Source organism: Microcaecilia unicolor, chromosome 10 (assembly GCF_901765095.1).
Source record: "Microcaecilia unicolor chromosome 10, aMicUni1.1, whole genome shotgun sequence".
Classification (NCBI taxonomy): Eukaryota; Metazoa; Chordata; class Amphibia; order Gymnophiona; family Siphonopidae; genus Microcaecilia; species Microcaecilia unicolor.
Genome location: NC_044040.1, coordinates 186,593,400 through 186,613,804, shown reverse-complemented (window position 1 = coordinate 186,613,804; position 20,405 = coordinate 186,593,400). Strand labels below are relative to the sequence as shown.

Genomic DNA, 20,405 nt, shown 5'->3' with positions numbered 1-20,405 from the left:
TATACACCATCCTGTAGCTTTGTTAGTGGTCTTCAAAGATGCTCTTCTTAATTAATTAAAAAAAAGCAAAAGGATCTGATTTCACATTAATTACATATATGTTCATTATATTTGCAAAAGTTCTAAAGCAAATTCCTGACATGGTCTTTCTGTAGCATCAGTTAGAAGGGCTAAGGATTGAAAATTAAAGATCATAGTGGTATTACAACTCAAAATTAGAAACATAGACATTGGAATCAGTGGCGTACCAAGGGGGGGGGCGGTCCGCCACTGGGTGCACGCCGCTGGGGGGGGTGCTGCGCGCCTGTCGGCTTTTCGTTTTTATGCTCCCTTTGCCCCGGAACAGGTTACTTCCTGTTCCGGGGCAGAGGTAGAGTGAAAACAAAGAGCCGGCAGGCGCGCAGCAACCCCCCCCCCCCCAGCGGCGTGCACCCGGGGGAGGTTCTTTCGCCGGGGGGTCGGCGATCCGTCCCGGGTGTCAGCCCCCCTAGGAACGCCACTGATTGGAATATGGTTAAAATGTATACAAATGCCCCCAAGCAATCTTTGACTTGTTTCTGAGTGGCGATAAAAATCACAGCCTAGACTGGAAGCATTCTTATTTTTTGGTGCATTGTGCTAGAGCAATAGCACTTATTGGGAGGTGTGTGTGTAAAATGAGGCTTCATATTTCACATATTGAAAGATGCAGGTTTTTGAGGCTATTAAGAGTCGTTCTGTAAGTAATATAAGTGAACATAGAGACTGGAATTGAGAGGTCCAGGCGAAATGTTTTCCCCATAAACGTGTATTTGTTTACAGTAATGGAAAACATGGGGTTGATATTCAGCCGATGGCACTCGGTGTTTTGCTGATTGCTGCAGATGTTATTCCCAGGTATTCAAGGCCGGGCCCTATCCGGGTTTCAGCTTTGAATATCCAGTTTTGTGGGGTTAGCTAATGTATAGCAGGTTAGGCCTGATATTCAGCACTTAGAGGCCTTTTTACTAAGGCGTGCTGAAAAATGGTCTGTGCTGGTGTAGGTGTGTGTATTGGATTTGCGCAGGTCCATTTTTCAGTGCGCCTGCCGAAAATGGACATGCGGCAAAATTAAAAATCAGTGCAAGTCTATTTTGGGCCTGAGACATTACCGTCACCCATTGACTTAGCAGTAAGGTCTCACGCGTTAACCGGGCGGTAATCGTCAGCACACGCACACTGCCAATTACCACCCAGTTAGCGCCATGCGGTAGAAATTAGAAATTATTTTCTGCCACAGGTTTTGGATGCGCATCGAAATTAGAATTACTGCCCAGGGCACGTGTTAGCTGGGCGGTAGTTCTAATTTGATACCCATTGTATGCGCGTACGTGCCTATTCATCTTAGTAAAAGGGCCCCTTAATCAGCTATGGGTTACCACATAAAAACAGGACAACCTTTTATGCGATCCCATTTATGCAGCTAGCCATGCTGTATATCAGCATTTCACTGGTCAAGTGCTGAGTCCACCTCAAGAATGCTCCCAAAATAGTCTGTTTCATTGGCACTAGGGTTACCATATTTTGTCCCCCCAAAAGGAGGAGACATGCCCCGCCCCCTTTCACACCCCGCCCCCTTCCACACCCCACCCCACACCCTTTCACGTCCTCGATCCGCCCCTGCCACATTTTCCCCTCCCCGTCACCCCTCTCCCCTTACTTTACTACTGCCCTGGTGATCTAGTGACCTCTTCAGGGCAAGAAAGAACCCCCTGTTTCCTGCCCGGAGCACTGCCCTGTATGCATCTGTCCTGTTCGTGATCTCGGCGCTGATTCAAAATGGCCGCCGAGAGTTGAAGTCTCGTGAGGTCACTTCAACTCTCGGGGGCCATTTTGAATCGGCTCCGAGATCACAAACAGGAAGGATGCATGCAGGGCAGCGCTCCGGGCAGGAAAGAGGGGGCTCTTTCCTGCCTCGAAGGCGGAAGAGGTCACTAGACCACCAGGGCAGTAGTAAGTAAGGGGAAGGGAGGCTAGCAATCTGCCCATTTGTTCGGATTTCTGGACAAACGGGCAGGCTGGCGGGCGGACTGTCCTATAGGACTTCCCGCCCACCAGCCTGCCCATTTGTCCAGAAATCAGGACAAACGGGCAGATTAGCAAAACCCACCCGGACATATGGTAACCCTAATTGGCACTAACTGGTTAAGTGTCACTGATAATTAGCAGTTAGCCTCAAACAGCCGATTGAACTGCCCAGGAGCCATTTCTCACCAGTTAAATTGCTTTGAATATTTTTTTTTGTTGTATTTGTACCCCGCGCTTTCCCACTCATAGCAGGTTCAATGCGGCTTACATATTGTATACAGGTACTTATTTATACCTGGGGCAATGGAGGGTTAAGTGACTTGCCCAGAGTCACAAGGAGCTGCCTGTGCCTGCAGTGGGAATCGAACCCAGTTCCCCAGGACCAAAGTCCACCACAATAACCACTAAGCCACTCCTCCACTCCGTGTATAGATTTTAGTCCCACCCAAGCCCTGCCCAAACCCCTCCCTACTGAGATCTCTACATAGTGTGGATTTCCATATTTAAATAGTGGCTTTCTGAGATCATTTTTTACATATATGTGCGACACACATGTGTGAATGCCGGTATTTGTGGAAATTTTGAATAGGGCTTCTAAATTAATCCTCTTCGCTTCATACCAGTTCGGTTTCTGTCCAACTGTTTGTTGATTTTCTTTTAACCCATTTTAGTTATGTATTTATTTATACAAGGCAAATAGGATATTCCTTTCCTACTTTCAGAAATACGGAGAGAAATTTTAATGTCCAGAACAGTCCTAAGTTGTCTTCCTTATTTGGTCCAAACTCAGGGGTCCTTTTACAAAGGCGCGCTGACAAATGGCTTGCGGTAGTTTAGGCGCGGGTTTTGGACGCGCGCCAATCCATCTTTCAGCGTGCCTGTGAAAAAGGTAACTTTTTTTTATTTTTGCCGAAAATGGACGTGCGGCAAAATGAAAATTGCTGCACGTCCATTTTGGGTCTGAGACCTTACCGCCAGTCATTGACATAGCGGTAAAGACTCATGCAGTAACTGGGTGATAATGACCTATGTGCGCTAAATGCCACTTGGCGCGTGTCCGTTACATGCCCCCCCCCCCAAAAAATATATTTTTCAGACGTGATTATTGGATGCGCGCCAAAAATGAAATTACCGCAACAGCCACGCGGTAATTGGGTGGTAACTCCATTTTGGCGTGGGTTGGGTGTGCCTAGACGCTTACGCGGCTTAGTAAAAGGACCCCTCAAAGCCTTAAAGGGCAGTTTTATTCTTGAACACAATCTGTTTGGCACATGGATTAGAAAACAGAAAGAAAGAGAAAGGAAGAAGCAGTGTGTAATAAAAGTCCATTGTAATGGGGCATTTGATGGATTTCTTTGAAAGAGCATATAGTAGTATCTTAAGCGTTTTCAGTTTCCAGGCCCAGTTTTTCTTCTTAGCTAATGCTAACAATTTCTGGAAACAGCTATAACTAACTGTAAACATCTTACACTAAGCCATTCAAAACATCAAATCTTATCACCTTCATCAACTCTGGGAAAGACAAATTATGGGTTATGTAAGAAAAACACAGAAAAATAAAATTGGTCCAAAATATTTTTTGACATTTAAATGGCTAAATTTAGAAGTTAAATTTATTATCCTTGGACAATTATTGTACTTGGTTTGGACACAGATCCTAAAACTTAATCCCCACGGTTTAAAAGAAACCATATAGAGTCCAACTTTGACCACAGACCGTATTAAAATACTTTGGGTCTCTTGGCACAGAGTAACATACCATTGTCTGTCCCACCATATCTATGTAATGTTCCAAATTGTTGAATTTTTCCATTAGAGTTTTAGTGTTGTCCCATTCAGTCATATGGATGATTTCACATATAGCTCAAGTATGACCTTCAATATGGAGAAGGTAGGGACCATTTAGAGGTAGAAACTTTGGTTGTTTTCCATCACTAGTTAGTATTAATAATGGCCACCATTTATATCAGCTATTTCGCTTTGACTTCCAAGGCAAACACTGATTCCATTTCTGGAACCCTCTCATCAACCATTTGCATCACTCATGTTCTGCTTCTAAAGGTTTCTCTCCAGATGCTTGGGCTATGTGTCTCTGGAAAGAGTGACAGGACTCTGAGGAATACATGCTCAATGACTTTGTCATAAATCCTCCTGTTGTACTAGTCAACGTGCTAACTGCCTCCGACCTGCTTTAAAGCTCACTTGTTTCAGATAGGCCTGTCTGCCATGTCCTTGGGTTGCCAACCTCCTCAAATTTTTCAGGATATGCCAATCCAATTTGTATTGCAAGACTGGTGCTCTAACCACTAGGCCACTCCTCCACTCCTGAATTCAAGAAAGGGTAGGACAAGCACAGAGAGTCTCTAAGGGAAAGGAAGGGATTGTAGAATTTAGTTTTTGGTATAGATAAGCAGATCTGGATAGGCCATATTGCCTTTATCTGCCACCATTTTCTCTGTTTCTTTGTTTGTTTGTACAACATTGCACGATCCGGTGACCAACATTGAATATCCGGATTTAATAATTGGTGCAATGAATGTTACTTATGTATGTGCAGGACGTCAGACTCACAGAAACAGAAGCCTGCGCGGCCGCATTGCTGATCTGCAAGGGCAGGCTTCTACATGGAATGTTGCTAGTGGAATAACAACATTCCATGTAGAATCTCAAATAGTAGCAACATTCCATGTAGAATCTCAACTAGGGAAAGGGAACTGGGACTTGACATACCGCCTTTCTGAGGTTTTTGCAACTACATTCAAAGAGGTTTACATATGTTCAGGTACTTATTTTGTACCAGGGGCAATGGAGGGTTAAGTGACTTGCCCAGAGTCACAAGGAGCTGCAGTGGGAATCGAACTCAGTTCCCCAGGATCAAAGTCCACTGCACTAACCACTAGGCTACTATGGAAGGCCTCATATGAGGAAAGGCTAAAGAGGTTAGGGCTCTTCAGCTCGGAGAAGAGCCAGCTGAGGGTAGTTATGATTGAGGTCTATAAAATCTTGAATAGAGTGGAATGGGTAAACATGAATTAATTGTTTAATCTTTCAAAAAGTACAAAGACTAGGGGAAATACCCTGAAGTTATATAGTAGCACATTTAAAACAAATAGGAAAAAATTATTTTTTCACTCAGTATATAGTTAAACTCTGGAACTCCACCAGAGCAAAGTGGTAGAAAAGCAATCAGTGTTGTTGGGTTTTAAAAAAAGATTTGGACAAATTCCTGGAGGAAATGTCCATAAGATGTTATTAAGGTAAACCTGAGGAAAGCCACTGCTTATCCTTGGATTGGTAGCATGGAATCTTGCCACTTTTTGGGACTCTGCCAGATACTTGTGGCCTGGATTGGCCACTGTTGAAAACAGGGTACTGGGCTAGATGCAGGTACCGGTCAAACCCAGTAAGCGGGGTAAGCACCGCAGGGGGTGCCTGCCTTCAAGGGCGCCGCTGCGGTGCTGTGCCGCCATACCACGCCGCCCTTGGGGGTTTAAATCTTTTATTTACCTCTGTCCCAGCGTCCGCGTCATTTCAAAGCCCTGCCCGTCTCTAGCCTTCCCTCCCTTCGTGAGTTCGTTCCCGCAGAGTCCCGCCTTCTGACGTCATTTCCTCGAGGGTGGGACTCTGCGGGAACGAACTCACGAAGGGAGGGAAGGCTAGAGACGGGCAGGGCTTTGAAATGACGTGGACACTGGGAAGGAGATAAATTTTTTAAAAGACTTAAACCACGCAGGGTGGCAAGAAGAAAAAGAGGGATGTTGGGGGGAGAAGAGGGCGGGCAGGTGGGCATAAATGGGAGGGGGATGGAGGCGAAGGAGAATTTCTGGACAGGGGTAGGGTGGGAGAAGAGAGAAAAGATATGGGGGGGGGGGGGCGCCAACTGATAGTCTGCAGGGGGGCATCAGAGACCCTAGGACCGGCCCTGGCTAGATGGACCACTGGTCTGATTCAATAGATCAACTCTTATGTTCTTATGTGTCATTGAATATCAGCCTCATGATGTCCAATAATGCATTTTTACCGAATTATTCTGAAAGTGTCGGTGTTGCGGCTAGGAAAGCGAATAGAATGTTGGGTGTTATTAGGAAGGGTATGGAGTCCAGGTGTGCGGATGTTATAATGCCGTTGTATCGCTCCATGGTGCGACCGCACCTGGAGTATTGTGTTCAGTACTGGTCTCCGTATCTCAAAAAAGATATAGTAGAATTGGAAAAGGTACAGCGAAGGGCGACGAAAATGATAGTGGGGATGGGACGACTTTCCTATGAAGAGAGGCTGAGAAGGCTAGGGCTTTTCAGCTTGGAGAAGAGACGGCTGAGGGGAGATATGATAGAAGTGTATAAAATAATGAGTGGAATGGATCGGGTGGATGTGAAGCGACTGTTCACGCTATCCAAAAATACTAGGACTAGAGGGCATGAGTTGAAGCTACAGTGTGGTAAATTTAAAACGAATCGGAGAAAATTTTTCTTCACCCAACGTGTAATTAGACTCTGGAATTCGTTGCCGGAGAACGTGGTACGGGCGGTTAGCTTGACGGAGTTTAAAAAGGGGTTAGATAGATTCCTAAAGGACAAGTCCATAGACCGCTATTAAATGGACTTGGAAAAATTCCGCATTTTTAGGTATAACTTGTCTGGAATGTTTTTACGTTTGGGGAGCGTGCCAGGTGCCCTTGACCTGGATTGGCCACTGTCGGTGACAGGATGCTGGGCTAGATGGACCTTTGGTCTTTCCCAGTATGGCACTACTTATGTACTTATGTTTAATTATCAAACTCTCAAGGAGGACTGCATTTCTTGTGCAGTGAAACTGGAATATGTATATTTTCTAAACTTTGTTGTGTTTAGGAATTCCAGTATTTTCTTTGGAATTTCAGTTGGTTGTAGTTCTGCGTTTTGTTTATAAACTCCATATTCGTCATAGCCTTTCGCGTGGAGCTTAGGGTCATGCAGCACGGGCCTGGTTCTGCTTCCATCTGCTGCAGCCATTGTTTAGAAAATCAGAATGTGTTTAAACTGGAGCTGAGCTCATGTTTATCTTTACCATGCGAGAGAGTTCCTCCAAAATAAACTTCTACACCCACGGTGCACAGAGAGCCAACAGCAAAAGCCTTGGCATAGGAGTCCCTAGTACATTTTACCATGATAGAGTGTCACTGTAGAAACACACACTGAACGTGCCAACGTTCACAGTGATAAAGCATTACTGTGGAGATAAATCAACTCATTGACACTTAAAACTTATGGAATTACCTTGACGCTTCGGTCTTCAGAATTCTCCCAGTCCACTACTGCCTAGAGGGCAAATAGCATACATAAGATTCCTGCAAATTCAGAGCAGGTCGCCTAGGTGGTTCATTTGAGACTGTGCAGTCCATGCACAAAACAGTTAATATAGCCAAACATTATAGACAATGAACTCCGCTCACACTAGGAGTGTATTTACCAACCACTCGCTGGCAAAGGTATCTATTGAAGAGGGCCAAAAATGGGTATTTTGGTGCCTAGGACAAGTAGCATGAAATACACCCTCAAATGCGGGGTCCACACTGGGCTAGTGTGCAGCGGCAAAGATATCATTTACTCTCTTCTGCCTGCTACTCTTCTTCTCCTGTGCCCAGAGCCAGTGCTAGATGCTTTGCTGCCCTGCGCAAACAATTATCAAGCTCCCCCCTACTTCCCAGGGGATTCAGAAGGAGCCCTTCATGTGCTGCTGCATTTTGTTTGAACGATAGCTAAACCACACTTAGAGGGAACCGTTATGGCTGCATTAGAATAAGTCTACCATGCTTCTGTTGGATGAATCTAGGACACTTTATCCCTGTCGTCTATTACTGAGGGAGTGGTACACTGGAGGGAGGGGGAGGGGAAGGGGTTATCCAATGGACTGTACCTATGGAAAATTGTAGTTGTGTACTCTGAAAATACACTTTAAAACATATTCTTCAAGTTTTGTGAACAGAAAATATTTAAAACCAGTTGCAAAATAGATTACTCAACTGCACTTAGCAGGTCAGAGGGGCATTTTCAAAAATACGACCGAGTCAGAATGCCCCAAACGGACTTCCATATCACATGTATTTTTGACATATGTTAAGATTTCCTGTTTGAAAATACATGACATGGACTCCATACGCTGGAAACATCCAGCATGAATATCTATTTTATAAACTGGAACATCCAAATTATGAACGGGGTGAGGGGGGGAGAGAGAGACAAGGGACACAGACATGTGTATGACAGCATTCTTTGAAAATGGCCACACACGCATCCAAGCAGAGCAGAGGTGCAGGCTGTTGGTTAGGGCAGGGGACTCTGAACCAAGGGTCTCGGGTTCAAATCCCATTTTAACTCTTTTATTTTGTAATTTCGAGCCCTCTAGGAACAGCAACATACCTACTATATTTGAATGCACACTACTTTTGTAGCCATTGGACTTACAGATGGCTTATATATTTATGTACAGTAGATATTTTTCTGTTTCACAGTGCGTTTAGCTCCCCTCGTTTTCTATTTCTGTTGATGGCTCTATCATTCTCCCTGTCTCTTCAGCTCGTAATCTTGGGGTCATCTTTGACTCCTCTCTCTCTTTCTCTACTCATATCCAGCAGATCACCAAGACCTGTCGTTTCTTTCTTTACAACATCCGTAAAATCCGCCCCTTTCTTTCTGAACACTCTACCAGAACCCTCATCCACACCCTTGTCACCTCTCGTTTAGACTACTGCAATCTGCTTCTTGCTGGCCTCCCACTTAGTCCCCTCTCCAGTCGGTTCAAAACTCTGCTGCCCGTCTCGTCTTCCACCAGGGTCGCTTTACTCATACTACCCCTCTCCTCAGGTCGCTTCACTGGCTGCCTATCCGTTTTCACATCCTGTTTAAACTTCTTCTACTAACCTATAAATATATTCACTCTGCTGCTTCCCAGTATTTCTCCACACTCGTCCTTCCCTACTCCCCTTCCCGTGCGCTCCGTTCCATGGATAAATCCTTCTTCTCTGTTCCCTTCTCCACTACTGCCAACTCCAGACTTCGCGCCTTCTGTCTCGCTGCACCCTACGCCTGAAATAAACTTCCTGAGCCCCTACGTCTTGCCCCATCCTTGGCCACCTTTAAATCTAGACTGAAAGGCCACCTCTTTAACATTGCTTTTGACTCGTAACCACTTATACCTCACGCTTCTACCTACCCTCCTCTCCTCTCTTTCCTCTACACATTAATTGATTTGCTTGCTTTATTATTATTGTCTATTAGATTGTAAGCTCTTTGAGCAGGGACTGTCTTTCTTCTATGTTTGTGCAGCGCTGCGTACGCTTTGTAGTGCTATATAAATGCTAAATAGTAGTAGTAGTAGTAGTGTTTCTGGAGGACTTACAATTACAAAAAAAAAAGAGCTGAAGTGGGATTTCAACCTGGGTCTCTTGGTTTACAGTCCTCAGCACTACTCAGACTTGCTTCCTGCTCTGTTAAGAATGACCATAATGCCTGAATCTGTCATAGAACCTTTTGGCCCCTTTCAGGGGAGAGGGAGGGGGGTGTGAGCCACTGGGACAGCTGCTCAATCAGAGCACCTTTTCGTACCCTGGACATGCCTGAAACGAGTCAAAATAAGGATGTCTTTCTTTTTAAGCTTGGACGTTTCTTCCCGTTCTGTGACCGCTCTTGGATATCCAGATTTCAGGCCCTCCCTGATCCCGCCCACAGCACACCCCCTTGCTATGTGGACATACTGCAGGGTTGGATGTCCCTTTTCTGCCTACTGCCTACATCCATATGCTTGAAAATAAGCACCTAAGCATACTACTACTACTTAACATTTCTAAAGCGCTACTAGGGTTACGCAGCGCTGTACAGTTTAACAAAGAAGGATGGTCCCTGCTCAAAGGAGCTTACAATCTAATGGACAAAATGTGCAGACGATCAAATTGGGGCAGTCTAGATTTCCTGAATAGAGGTATAATGGTTAGGTGCCGAAGGCGACATTGAAGAGGTGGGCTTTGAGCAAGGGTTTGAAGATCTGGTTAAACCTAACTACAGAAAACGTGTGCTGTTAGATTTAAGTCAACCTCGGTCCACACAAATTTAGCTGACTGGCGCTGAATATCACACTAGCCAATCACATTAGAAACGTACAGGAATATCTGAAGTAAAGGAGAATATTTCACTGGCTAGTTTTATGCATTTAAAAGCCAGCCTTTATCAATCCCCTAGTGCATCAGGTAGGAAAATTGATTGCAGAGTGCGTGCTAAAATTAATTTTATCATGCTGCTTAATGTATAGGCCTATTGTATTTGTAGTGCAAAGAATGATAAACACATGGAATGCATCACTAGGGGAAATCATTGATGCAGAAGTATGTATGTATGGTTCCATTAACAAGTCAATGTTAATGTTTTTGAAGTGTCAGGTTAGGACCTTGAGTTATGGAATGCAATTCTTTTCTGCATTGACTCAAGATTATATTTAATGAAAAGATCAACAAAGCATTGCCTTCTTCACTTTTGTTAACTAACCAGAAACACATTGCACATTGGCTCTCTCCCAGTCTTGCAACCCTGTTGATTCATGTTCTTAGTGCTTAGTACAAATACTCAGACGGATCAGATACAAAGTACTCATGATATAGTCTAGTTTTGCATCAGTCTATGGATCAGTTACTTCATTAGTATTCAGAAGTGAAGCACACAAATTCAAACTGATGTCAGATGACTTCAGCAGTATGCCATTTCAAAGGACACAGGTCAGAAACATGGTATAGATGCTTAGATCAAGAACAAGGTTTAGGTCAACTTGACCTGGTAAAGAATAAGACACTGGAATTTTGTTTCCAGGATCCTCCGCATGGACCTCCACTGTCAAGTTGCCTGGAACACCTGTGGGATTTCCAACAATCCTTTTTTAATTATTGAGGGCCAAGCTGGTTCCTCAGGGTGGGGCTGCAAGTCTGGGACTGAATGTAACAAGAACTGAAGGGGAACTGGATATGAATCAGCTGCAGGTTTGCTCTTTCCGAGTATGTCAACCAAGGGAGCTACACCATGGCTCAGAGGCAGAGCTCTAGCCTTCAAGTAGGAGAGATTCTTCACTTCAAAACTGGGGTTAGGTAGAGCTCTGTTTGGTCTTACATGAAGGAAGGGATAACAAATATGAGAAAATACAGGTAGGAAAGAAGGATAAAGAATATTAAATGTAACATGCTTGTTGGACTAAATGACCATTCCCTTCTCTTTGGCTCCCTAATACCCTGGGATTAAAATGTCTAACTGTGTACAGTTAGCCATGACCCCTCCAAAACATTTGCAGTCAGATTCAAGCTGTTTTGCAGTCCTATCTTACAGGATAAGTGAAAAACTATTCCATGATAACGAAAGATGCATTCTAATCATTTACATATGCATTTGTCAAGTAAATGTTAGCACATGTTGCCCCATAGGGAGAAATTCTATAACATAGGAGCTAAAATTTTTGCAACCATTATCCCCCTGATTCTATATATGGCACCGATCCAAGATGTGCACCCAACTAAGTTGGCTAATGAGCCAATTATTGCCAATAATTGGGTGCTAATTGGCACCAATTTGAATTTGAGCGCACATCTTGCCATGCCCTGCTCTATAACAGTGTGCGCCCAAATCCCATAGCATGCAACCCAAAAGGGAGCATGACCATGAGAGGTGCATGGGCAGGTCAGGAGCATTCCTAAAATTTGCACGTAGTTATAGAATACCATGGATGTGTGCCCAAATTAAGCACCGGGAATTATACCTGGTTTCAGCATGCACAGGTCCTCAGCACTCAATGTTATTGAATAATGGGTGCTCATTTTTGAGTGCCCATTATAGAATAACATTTAGTGCCAATTTTATTCGGCACTGATTTTTGAGCACCATTTACTGAATCTAGCCCTGTGTACATAAATGTTTAGAATACTAGCATATATGCACACATGCCAATATTCCACCTAAGCATCATTCTGCAAATATGTATATATCTTGCATAGTACATATATGTACGGTGGGTGAATGCACAGTGGGGCTCATAGATGTGCGTACCTTATAGAATGCTATAAGTTACGCATGTATCTCTGACATATAGGTGCAAGCTTTTATACCAGCTCTAAGGCTGGCATAAGTGCTTGCACCTAACCACTTGGTGTGTATATACCCAGTTAGGCTAGTATTCTATAAAGCAGTGGTGTAGCTATAGGTGGGCCTGGGTGGGCTGTGGCCCACCCAATTTGGACTCAAGCTCACCCAAAATTGTGGCACTCTTGCTGTGGCTGGTGGGAATCCCTACCAGCTAAAGATTTCTTCCTCCTCAGGCAGTCAATGCTCTTCCAAATGGCAGCTGGCACCACACACCAGCCCCTCTGCACATGCTGTTTTTACCCACGAGGAAGCACTGAGCATGTACAGACTACTGGCAGCGGGGTCAGCTCAAGCCAAGTGCTGCCATCTGCTGTTTGGAAGAGCACTGGCTGCCCAAGGAGGAAGAAATCTTCAGCTTGGGCAGTTTCAGGATCCCCACTAGCTCAGGTATTTAATATTTTGTGTTTGAGAGTAGGGGGAGAGGTAGAATGCAGAGAGCAGAGGGGGGGCCAGGAGGGGCTGAATTCCATGCCCATTCATTTTGGGTTCAGGCCCACCCAAAACAGGCTGTCTGGCTACACCCCTGCTATAAAGGAAAGAAGGTGACTACTTTATAAACTAGGCTCCTACCAGGCTCCTCTGGGTGCCTATTATGTAGGCTTCCTTTTAGGCATCTCGATGACACTTGGTAAGTGCCATTTCTCTAACGCCTTACACTTAGGCATGTGTTGTTACATCAGCCACAGATCTAGTATAACAGGGTGTGCCTGAATTCAACAAATGTGCAGGTAGCTTGTAGTAATTTATAAGTGACACAACCATATCTCGCCTATTCTCCCTGTTCGAGTATGTCCCCTTGCATTTGTACACTAGAGTGAATTCAATATATGGCAACAAAAAAGCACTATTCTATAAGCTGCATTTAAAGTTAGGTGCGGTTTATAGAATAGCGCTTACACCCAGGGAATCATGCCTAACTTTACAAGCACTTCAGACTACAGAGGAGAGGGAATCCAAAAGCAAAGAAGCAAAAGCGTATATCCAAAAGAGCACAAGGAGCTTTCAAAATTTTTAGTTGTTTTGATTGGACCTGATGCGTTCCACATTTCGGCAACAAAGGCCTATGTCGGGGGTCTATGGATGGTATTTCATTCCAAAGAAATGAATATTCCAATGGCAAAGAAAAAAGCGTTTCTTGAAAAAGACAGGTCAACTCCTAACTTCATAAAGGGATGCCAAAAAAGCGTGGGGAACAAATGGTAAACCTGGTGGGATGTACCACACTGTGGAATTTTCCAAACATTAGCGTGATAATTATTTCTTTGGAATCAAATACCATCCATAGACCCCCTGATGCAGGCATTTAGTGCTGAAACGCGGACCGCGTAGGGTTCCCTCATTAAAGTGTAGCTGAGATGCTCTTAATTTTGAAGGCTCCTTGTGTTCTTTTGGATATACACTTTAACTTTAGGCACAGCCATTTGCTTCAACTGAAATGTGGTGCAAGTCATTGTGCCTAAATTAGGTACATTTCCTCCTTATTCTATAACCACGTGTGTTAATTTTAGGAATGCCCCCATTCCGCCCCTGACCCTCCCATTTCCATGCCCCCTTTTAGACCTCACAGGTAAAATTTATATGCATATATTCTAATTAAATCTAATTCATGCCAATAATTGCTAACAAGCCAATTATCAGTACTAATTAGCTCATTATTCAATTAAATTGTGTGTGCAAATTGGGCATGCGCTCAATTTTACGCACGCAGTTTTTAATTCCTTTTGTAGAATTAGGGGGTATATGCCATTTAATTATGCCCTTAGAGGATAGCACTTACATGCATGCTAATTATTTTTGTGTGTATTTACACATGCAAAAGGGTGCACACTCTTGAGGGCCTTGTTATAGAATTGCCCTTCACATGTGCAATCGTTGCGAATGGGTAATGAGATGCAAAATATTCCAAATTACCTATTAGCTAAGGTAAAAAGTATGTACAAATTGCTTCACATATGTATGGCACAACAGAGGAATTCTACAAATGGCGCTTAAAATTGCATGCACAAATTTGGTTATGCGCCCAATTTATACATGTATTTTAATTGAGCAATGAGCCGATTAGCACCAATAATTGAGCGCTAACAATCAGTTAGTGGCATTAATTTGCAATCTTGCTCAGCGCTATTCTATAAAGATGCGTGTGCAAATCCTTTAATGCACAACTGAAAAGTGGGTGTGTGGGAGGGGCACGGGCAGGTCAGGGGCATTCACTAAAGATGTGTGCACTATTTTAGAATTTAGGGCATCCATGCCTAAAAATTGGGTGCGGATCCCAGCACTACACGCTATTCTATGAACGACCCCCAACTTGGAGCACCATTTATAGAATAGCGCTCAGCACGCATTTTTTAACTGAATTTAGTTCAATATGTGCAAACTGTTTTGCAGACGCTTTAAAACTAAGAAATGCCACTGCTCCCCAGAGCTGTATAATTTGGTTTTAGTGCACACTTAATCATTTGCATGTTATTAACATTGGCTGTTAGTGCATTCATTAAATACCATGCATTAATAGCCAATGTTGGCTTACTTTATTACTTTTTACTCCTGTACAATGCTGTCACTTGGCCTTGTTTCTATATATGTAAGTGGATTCACACAGGAACCACTTTTCGAATTCTTCATACTTATTTGCGAGTTTTCTTTCATTTGTAGGAGAATGCCAAAGTATGTCTAACGTACTTAGTGAATCAGCTAGCCAACATGGAACACTCGTTCCATCACGTCTTTCTGATGGAGATCAAGAATGTTATGGATACTTTCAGTAATATCTTAGGTACCCAAGGCAGAAATATCTACCGGATGAGTAACAGTTTTCCTGCTATAGCCAAGCTTCTAATCCAACAACTGGAAAATGAAAGTGCAGTCGGTGACAGGTAATAGATATCTATATATGTCTCTGATTGAGCTGCTGTATATGTTTGTACCTAGATTCCAGAGATATGCACATAATGTTTAGCATTCTATAGGTTATATGCATAAGTGTGATTAGTGCCCATGGCCTACCTAGACGTTACCCAGGTGTACTCCCACCTGCAACATATGCGCCATGCAGAAGCGTAGCCAGGTTGTGATGCCAGGGGGAGAGGAGCGGTGCATGCGTGCACTGCGTAGATGTGATGGACCACCTGAAAAATAGGCGCCGTAGCCGTCCGAGGTCCGTTTGGGGAAACGGTCGTTCCCCTAGCGCCCCATCTAGCTACGCCTCTGGCACCATGAAAGATAGACACATGCTTACAGAATAGTGCATAGCAAGATTATTGTCACGTACACATGAATGTATTTGCATCTGACTGTAAATGACTAGAGTTCTGTCCAGTGGTGTAGCCACAGGTGGGCCCGGGGCCCACCCAATTAAGGCTCAGGCCCACCCAATAGTAGCACACGTTTAGCGGTAGCTGGTGGGGATCCCAAGCTCCGCCAGCTGAAGACTTCCCAAGATCCGCCAGCTGAAGACTTCTTCCTGATGGTAATGAAAACATTATTCTCCATGATACTGGCACCTGCGCGTGCTCAGTTTTCAGCGCATGCCTGCTGCAGACTACTAAGGTGGAAAGAAGTGTTTTCCCACCAGCTGAGATTTTTTTTTTGTGGTGAGTGAAGGGGAGAACACTTGATGCCCACCCACTTCTTGCCTAGGCCCACCCAAAATCTGTTGTCTGGCTACGCCCATCATTTTATGTACATACTTGCTGCCTAACTTTATGTGGCTTCTTATGGACTTACCTTCTCATAGGTCAAAAACTAATTATATACAAGACCTAACAAAATCAGCACTCATTAAGGTTTGCTTCCAAAATCTGTTTTATTAAAGACCAGAATCACCAAAAGGATTGGGTGGAGCATCTTTATAAAATCCCTTGACAACTGTGTGCATAGTAATGATGAAGTTTCCCATTGTATGGGATTAAATATTCATGAAAAAGAATCCCTGCTCTTTCATGAAAAGTTTGAATTTGGGCTTTCAATGCAAAATACATCATTTTTGTCAAGATTCTGCATATTTGGGAGCTTGGTCTTGGGGAAGGGTGAGGGTGCCACTATTTGAATTTTTAAGTAGGGGAAAGGGGGTTGGGTCAAGGGAGAGAAGGGAGGAGCCACTAGACTCCATGGAACTTTTTTGAGGTCAGAGGGAAGGGGGGAGTCAATTCAGTGGGGGCCCACAAAACTACCAGGGATTTGTTTTTTCCAATTTCTGGGTCAGGGGATTGGATCAGGTAGGTCAGAGGGACGGAGAAGGCCACCAGACCTCAGGGACCATTGCAGAAAGCTATCTGGAGCAGGATGTTCAGGTTGGGAGGAGAAAGGGGTTCCACTAGACACTCACTTCTCTCAGCCAACTTTTCTACACTGCCCTGTACCTCACGGAACTTTCCCACATTGTGCATGTGTCAAAAAACATATTTTTCACTGCATTGCGCAGAATTGGTAATGACCTCATTGCCATTAATTTTAATTCAGTGTATAGTCATGGTTTCCGTGCAAATTAACACCTGCATTCAACCCCTGTTTACATTACTCAGTGGTAACAGTGTGGTATGGCTTGCGTTAGCTTTGTGCATTGGACCCTAAGGCATGTTGGTATCTCTAAGAACCAGTATGAATATGTGTGTGTGTGTGTGTATATATATATATATATATATATATATATATAGTCAGTGTGTTTTTTCTAGCAAAAAAGGTGTCGGTATTCAAATGCCAGGCCACCCTTCAGGGATGAGGTGATCACTAAGGGACCCACCCCACAATAGCCAGGCCCCCTACAACCAGTCACAGAATCTATGACAAATCGGAATTGGTGTGTAGAACCTGAGCTCTTTCATTAAAACTTGGGGTCCATGGATCAATTTTAGCAGACAGTGAAAAAGGTGCCGGTACTCAGTACCCCCTCAAAAAAAGCCCTGTATATAGTAAAAGCTAGTTTAATGTCAGTGCCAGTGAATATGGGTATTAAACTTATATCTCTCACTACTTTAGGGGAGAAGATGACAGTGAAACAGAATATGCTAGCCAGAAGGGTGATTTGAAATCTGTTATTAACAAAAATGAAGAGGATGAACAGCTTCAAATTAAAATACAGGCTTATAAGGGAAAGGCAAATGCTGAAGACAATACTCCTGAGCCTATTTGCAAACGTACCTTAGGCCATGCATCCAAAGAAGAAAGAATGAAGATGAAATTCAACAGGTATCGTACCAGAATGTACAGGCTGTGAGGATATTTCATGCCTATTCGTCCAACAATGATGCTTATCAAAATTCTACTTAGTCATAATACTGCATGCTACAGGGCAGGTGGATAGATTAATTTTCTGGCTGAGAATCATATTTAATCAAAAACATTTTTAAAATCAGTTGAAAGAAATAGACATATGCTCTCTGGATTCTATATAGGTAGCCCAAAGCTGGGCGCTCAGATTTGGGTGTAGTTCCCAGATGTGCACGTAATTAGTCAATTAGGTGTTAACAATCAATTATTGAAGCTAATTGGAGTTAATTGGCAACAATTAGGAGTTACGCATGCATTTGCCCTATGCCCTATTCTATAATGTGTGTGCCAAAATTTCATAACACACAACTCAAAAGGGAGCATAGCCATGGGAGGGGCAGGGGTGTTCATAGAAATTAGACGTGATGTTATAGAATATTTGGATTTATGCGCCCAACTGTCATCAGTTGGGCATGAGGATTTACACCAGGTTTCAGTAGGTGTAAGTCATTGCATCCAAAGCTGAGTACAGGAATTCATACTATTATAAAAGTTGTGTAGCACCAAGTAACCCGTATAGAACTTTACAGACGTGGCATGTGACAGAGATCTTAATGGCTTCCAAGTTTGGGTGCCATTTACTCAATCTGGCCCTAGAAGGGCAACTCTATAAAGGGCATCTAAATTTAGGCACCAACCCCTGGATTCTATATAGTGTGACTTTGGTTGCATGCGCAAATACAGTCAGTGCTGATAATGGCCTCTTAAGCAATTATTGATACTAATTGGCAATAGTTAGAATTTACTTGCCCAACTGACTAAGTGTATTTTATAATGTGATGTGTGATGCACGTCAATTCTAAGTTACATTGTTGGAAAAGGGGTGTGGTCATGGGCTTGGAATGAGTGGGTCATGGGCATTTGTAAAATCTATGCACGTTGTTATTGAATACACCCGGTCCGTGTGTAATGTAGGCATCAGCATTTACTCCACTAAAATGTGGCATGAATGGCTGTAACTAAATTTAGTTGTGTTGATGGCTGCTTAGTGTATTCTATAAACCACACGGAAATTTAGGCTTATCCTATAAAGTACTATATAGAATACTCGGGCTTTTTCATTTCAGCGCTGATTTTTTTTAGGCATGATATATAGAATCTAACCGCAATTGTGTGCACTAATTTATAGAATAAGTGCATTTACGCACATGAACACTATTACAAATTGGCATCTATGTGCACCACGGTTAGGCACTATTCTATAAAAGTGTGCCTAAGTTGCATAGTACGCAACTTTAGAGGGAAAGTTAACGTGAGAGGAGTATGGGTGTATCATGGGCATTTCATCTAGTGATGTACGCAACTTATAGAGTACTATCAGTTGCATGCGTACACTTAGGTACACCTGTGTAGGCCTACTATTTACATTGTGCAAGTGACTGCACCTACCATTAGACATGTCAAAGTGGATTTACACTAGTATTCTATGGGGCAATTTTCAGACCGTGGGAGTTAGCCCGGCTAACTCATGCGGTCAGCGCTAAACCCCAGTGACCGGCATTGAATATCTGGTTAAATTTTGGCCAGTTTGAACATAACCTGAATGTAACTCACCTTGAGCTACTATTGAAAAAGGTGTGAGCAAAATCTAAATAAATTAATAATAAATAAATAACCGGCTAAGTCGATATTCAGACTTAGCCGGTTATGTTGAAACTGGCCAAAGATATCCCACCTATTCTCATGGCCAAATGTAGGCGCTAAACTGGGGCTGAAAGTCGGCAGATAGCCAGTTATATCGGCTGATATAACTAGCTATCCGCTAGCTGCTAACGCGGCAATATTCAACAGGAGATAGGCGGTTATCTCCCACTGAATAGCACAGATAGACTGTTATGCGGCTTTTAACCGGTAAGGTGTTGATCCTGGCCAGTTAAATGCTTTTGAATATTAGGGGCTAGAGCAGCTTAGGCGTGTCCTGAAGCTGTTATAGAATTGGCACTAAGTATGCTCCTTCCTGGCACCTAAAATGAGGTGCCACTTTATAGAATGGCCTCCAAAGAAGAAACAATCCATAAAATAAATATATTTATGTTTATGGTTTTAATGAATCACCTAATTTTGGACAAGCCAAGTCTAAACAATATACAACCTTAAACAACTTCCAAAGAAAGAAGGAAAAAAATGTATCCTGAATGGGCCTTGCAACCATTATCTATCATCATAGGCCATGTTTTCAGTACTTTCCAAGCAAGAAACCCAATATATTAAAGTTCATTAACATTGGTTGTTAGCATTAGAGGTGTGGCGGGAATGGGGACATCGGGAAATCTGCGGAAATCCACAGGGATGGGGACAAAAAAGTCATTACTACCACTGGGACAGGAAGGGATGGATCAAAAGTGAATGGATATGTGAGGGGATGATTTGGAAATGGGATAGGGACTAGATTATGTCCTTGTGCACACCTTGACTCGGAAACCTAACACCAACACCTCAGCTTAAAAAAAAAAATTGAAAGAGGAGCTCACCTTGATGAAAATTGATGCATGTGTTCAGTAATTTTGGCAACGAGAGAGACCACAGATAAACTGGTGAGAATATGTGTCAATTTGTTTCAAGCATTTTGGCAGAGTATAATCTCCACCAAGCTAGTCTCATCTATGTGAATGATAATGCAGCTAATATTTAATTTAATTTGGCAGTTATAACCCACTTTACCATGAGGTCTGGATAGGTTGCGCAGGTCATAATCTCAGTCTCGTATGCTGTCATGGACTCCAGCTATCAAAAACTGAAGTTGATCCTCTGCAATATTGCTTACAAAATTGTTAAAAAGAAGGGTTGAAACAAATTGAAAACACTGAGGCAGATCAAGCTGTAGTCAAGGTGCATCCAGTTGCTGAACCACCAACAATACATTCAAAATGAGAAGACATGGAGGCAGATTGTCAAGATCCAGGAAATGATTTCTGTGATTAAAGTGGATACATATATATT

General features: G+C 43.2%; 1 protein-coding gene across 3 annotated transcripts in view; it reads left to right on the top strand.

The window, feature by feature from the left end:
• VEPH1 (ventricular zone expressed PH domain containing 1) overlaps positions 1-20,405 on the top strand; it is a 130,900-nt gene that overhangs the window by 48,027 nt on the left and 62,468 nt on the right. For 2 of the 3 annotated variants that reach the window (XM_030216378.1, XM_030216380.1), the window contains exons 6-7: positions 14,853-15,073; positions 17,175-17,408. In XM_030216378.1, coding sequence (XP_030072238.1) covers positions 14,853-15,073; positions 17,175-17,408 — 455 coding nt within the window. The remainder of the gene's footprint in view (positions 1-14,852; positions 15,074-17,174; positions 17,409-20,405) is intronic. The other variant, XM_030216379.1, reaches the window with a different exon arrangement.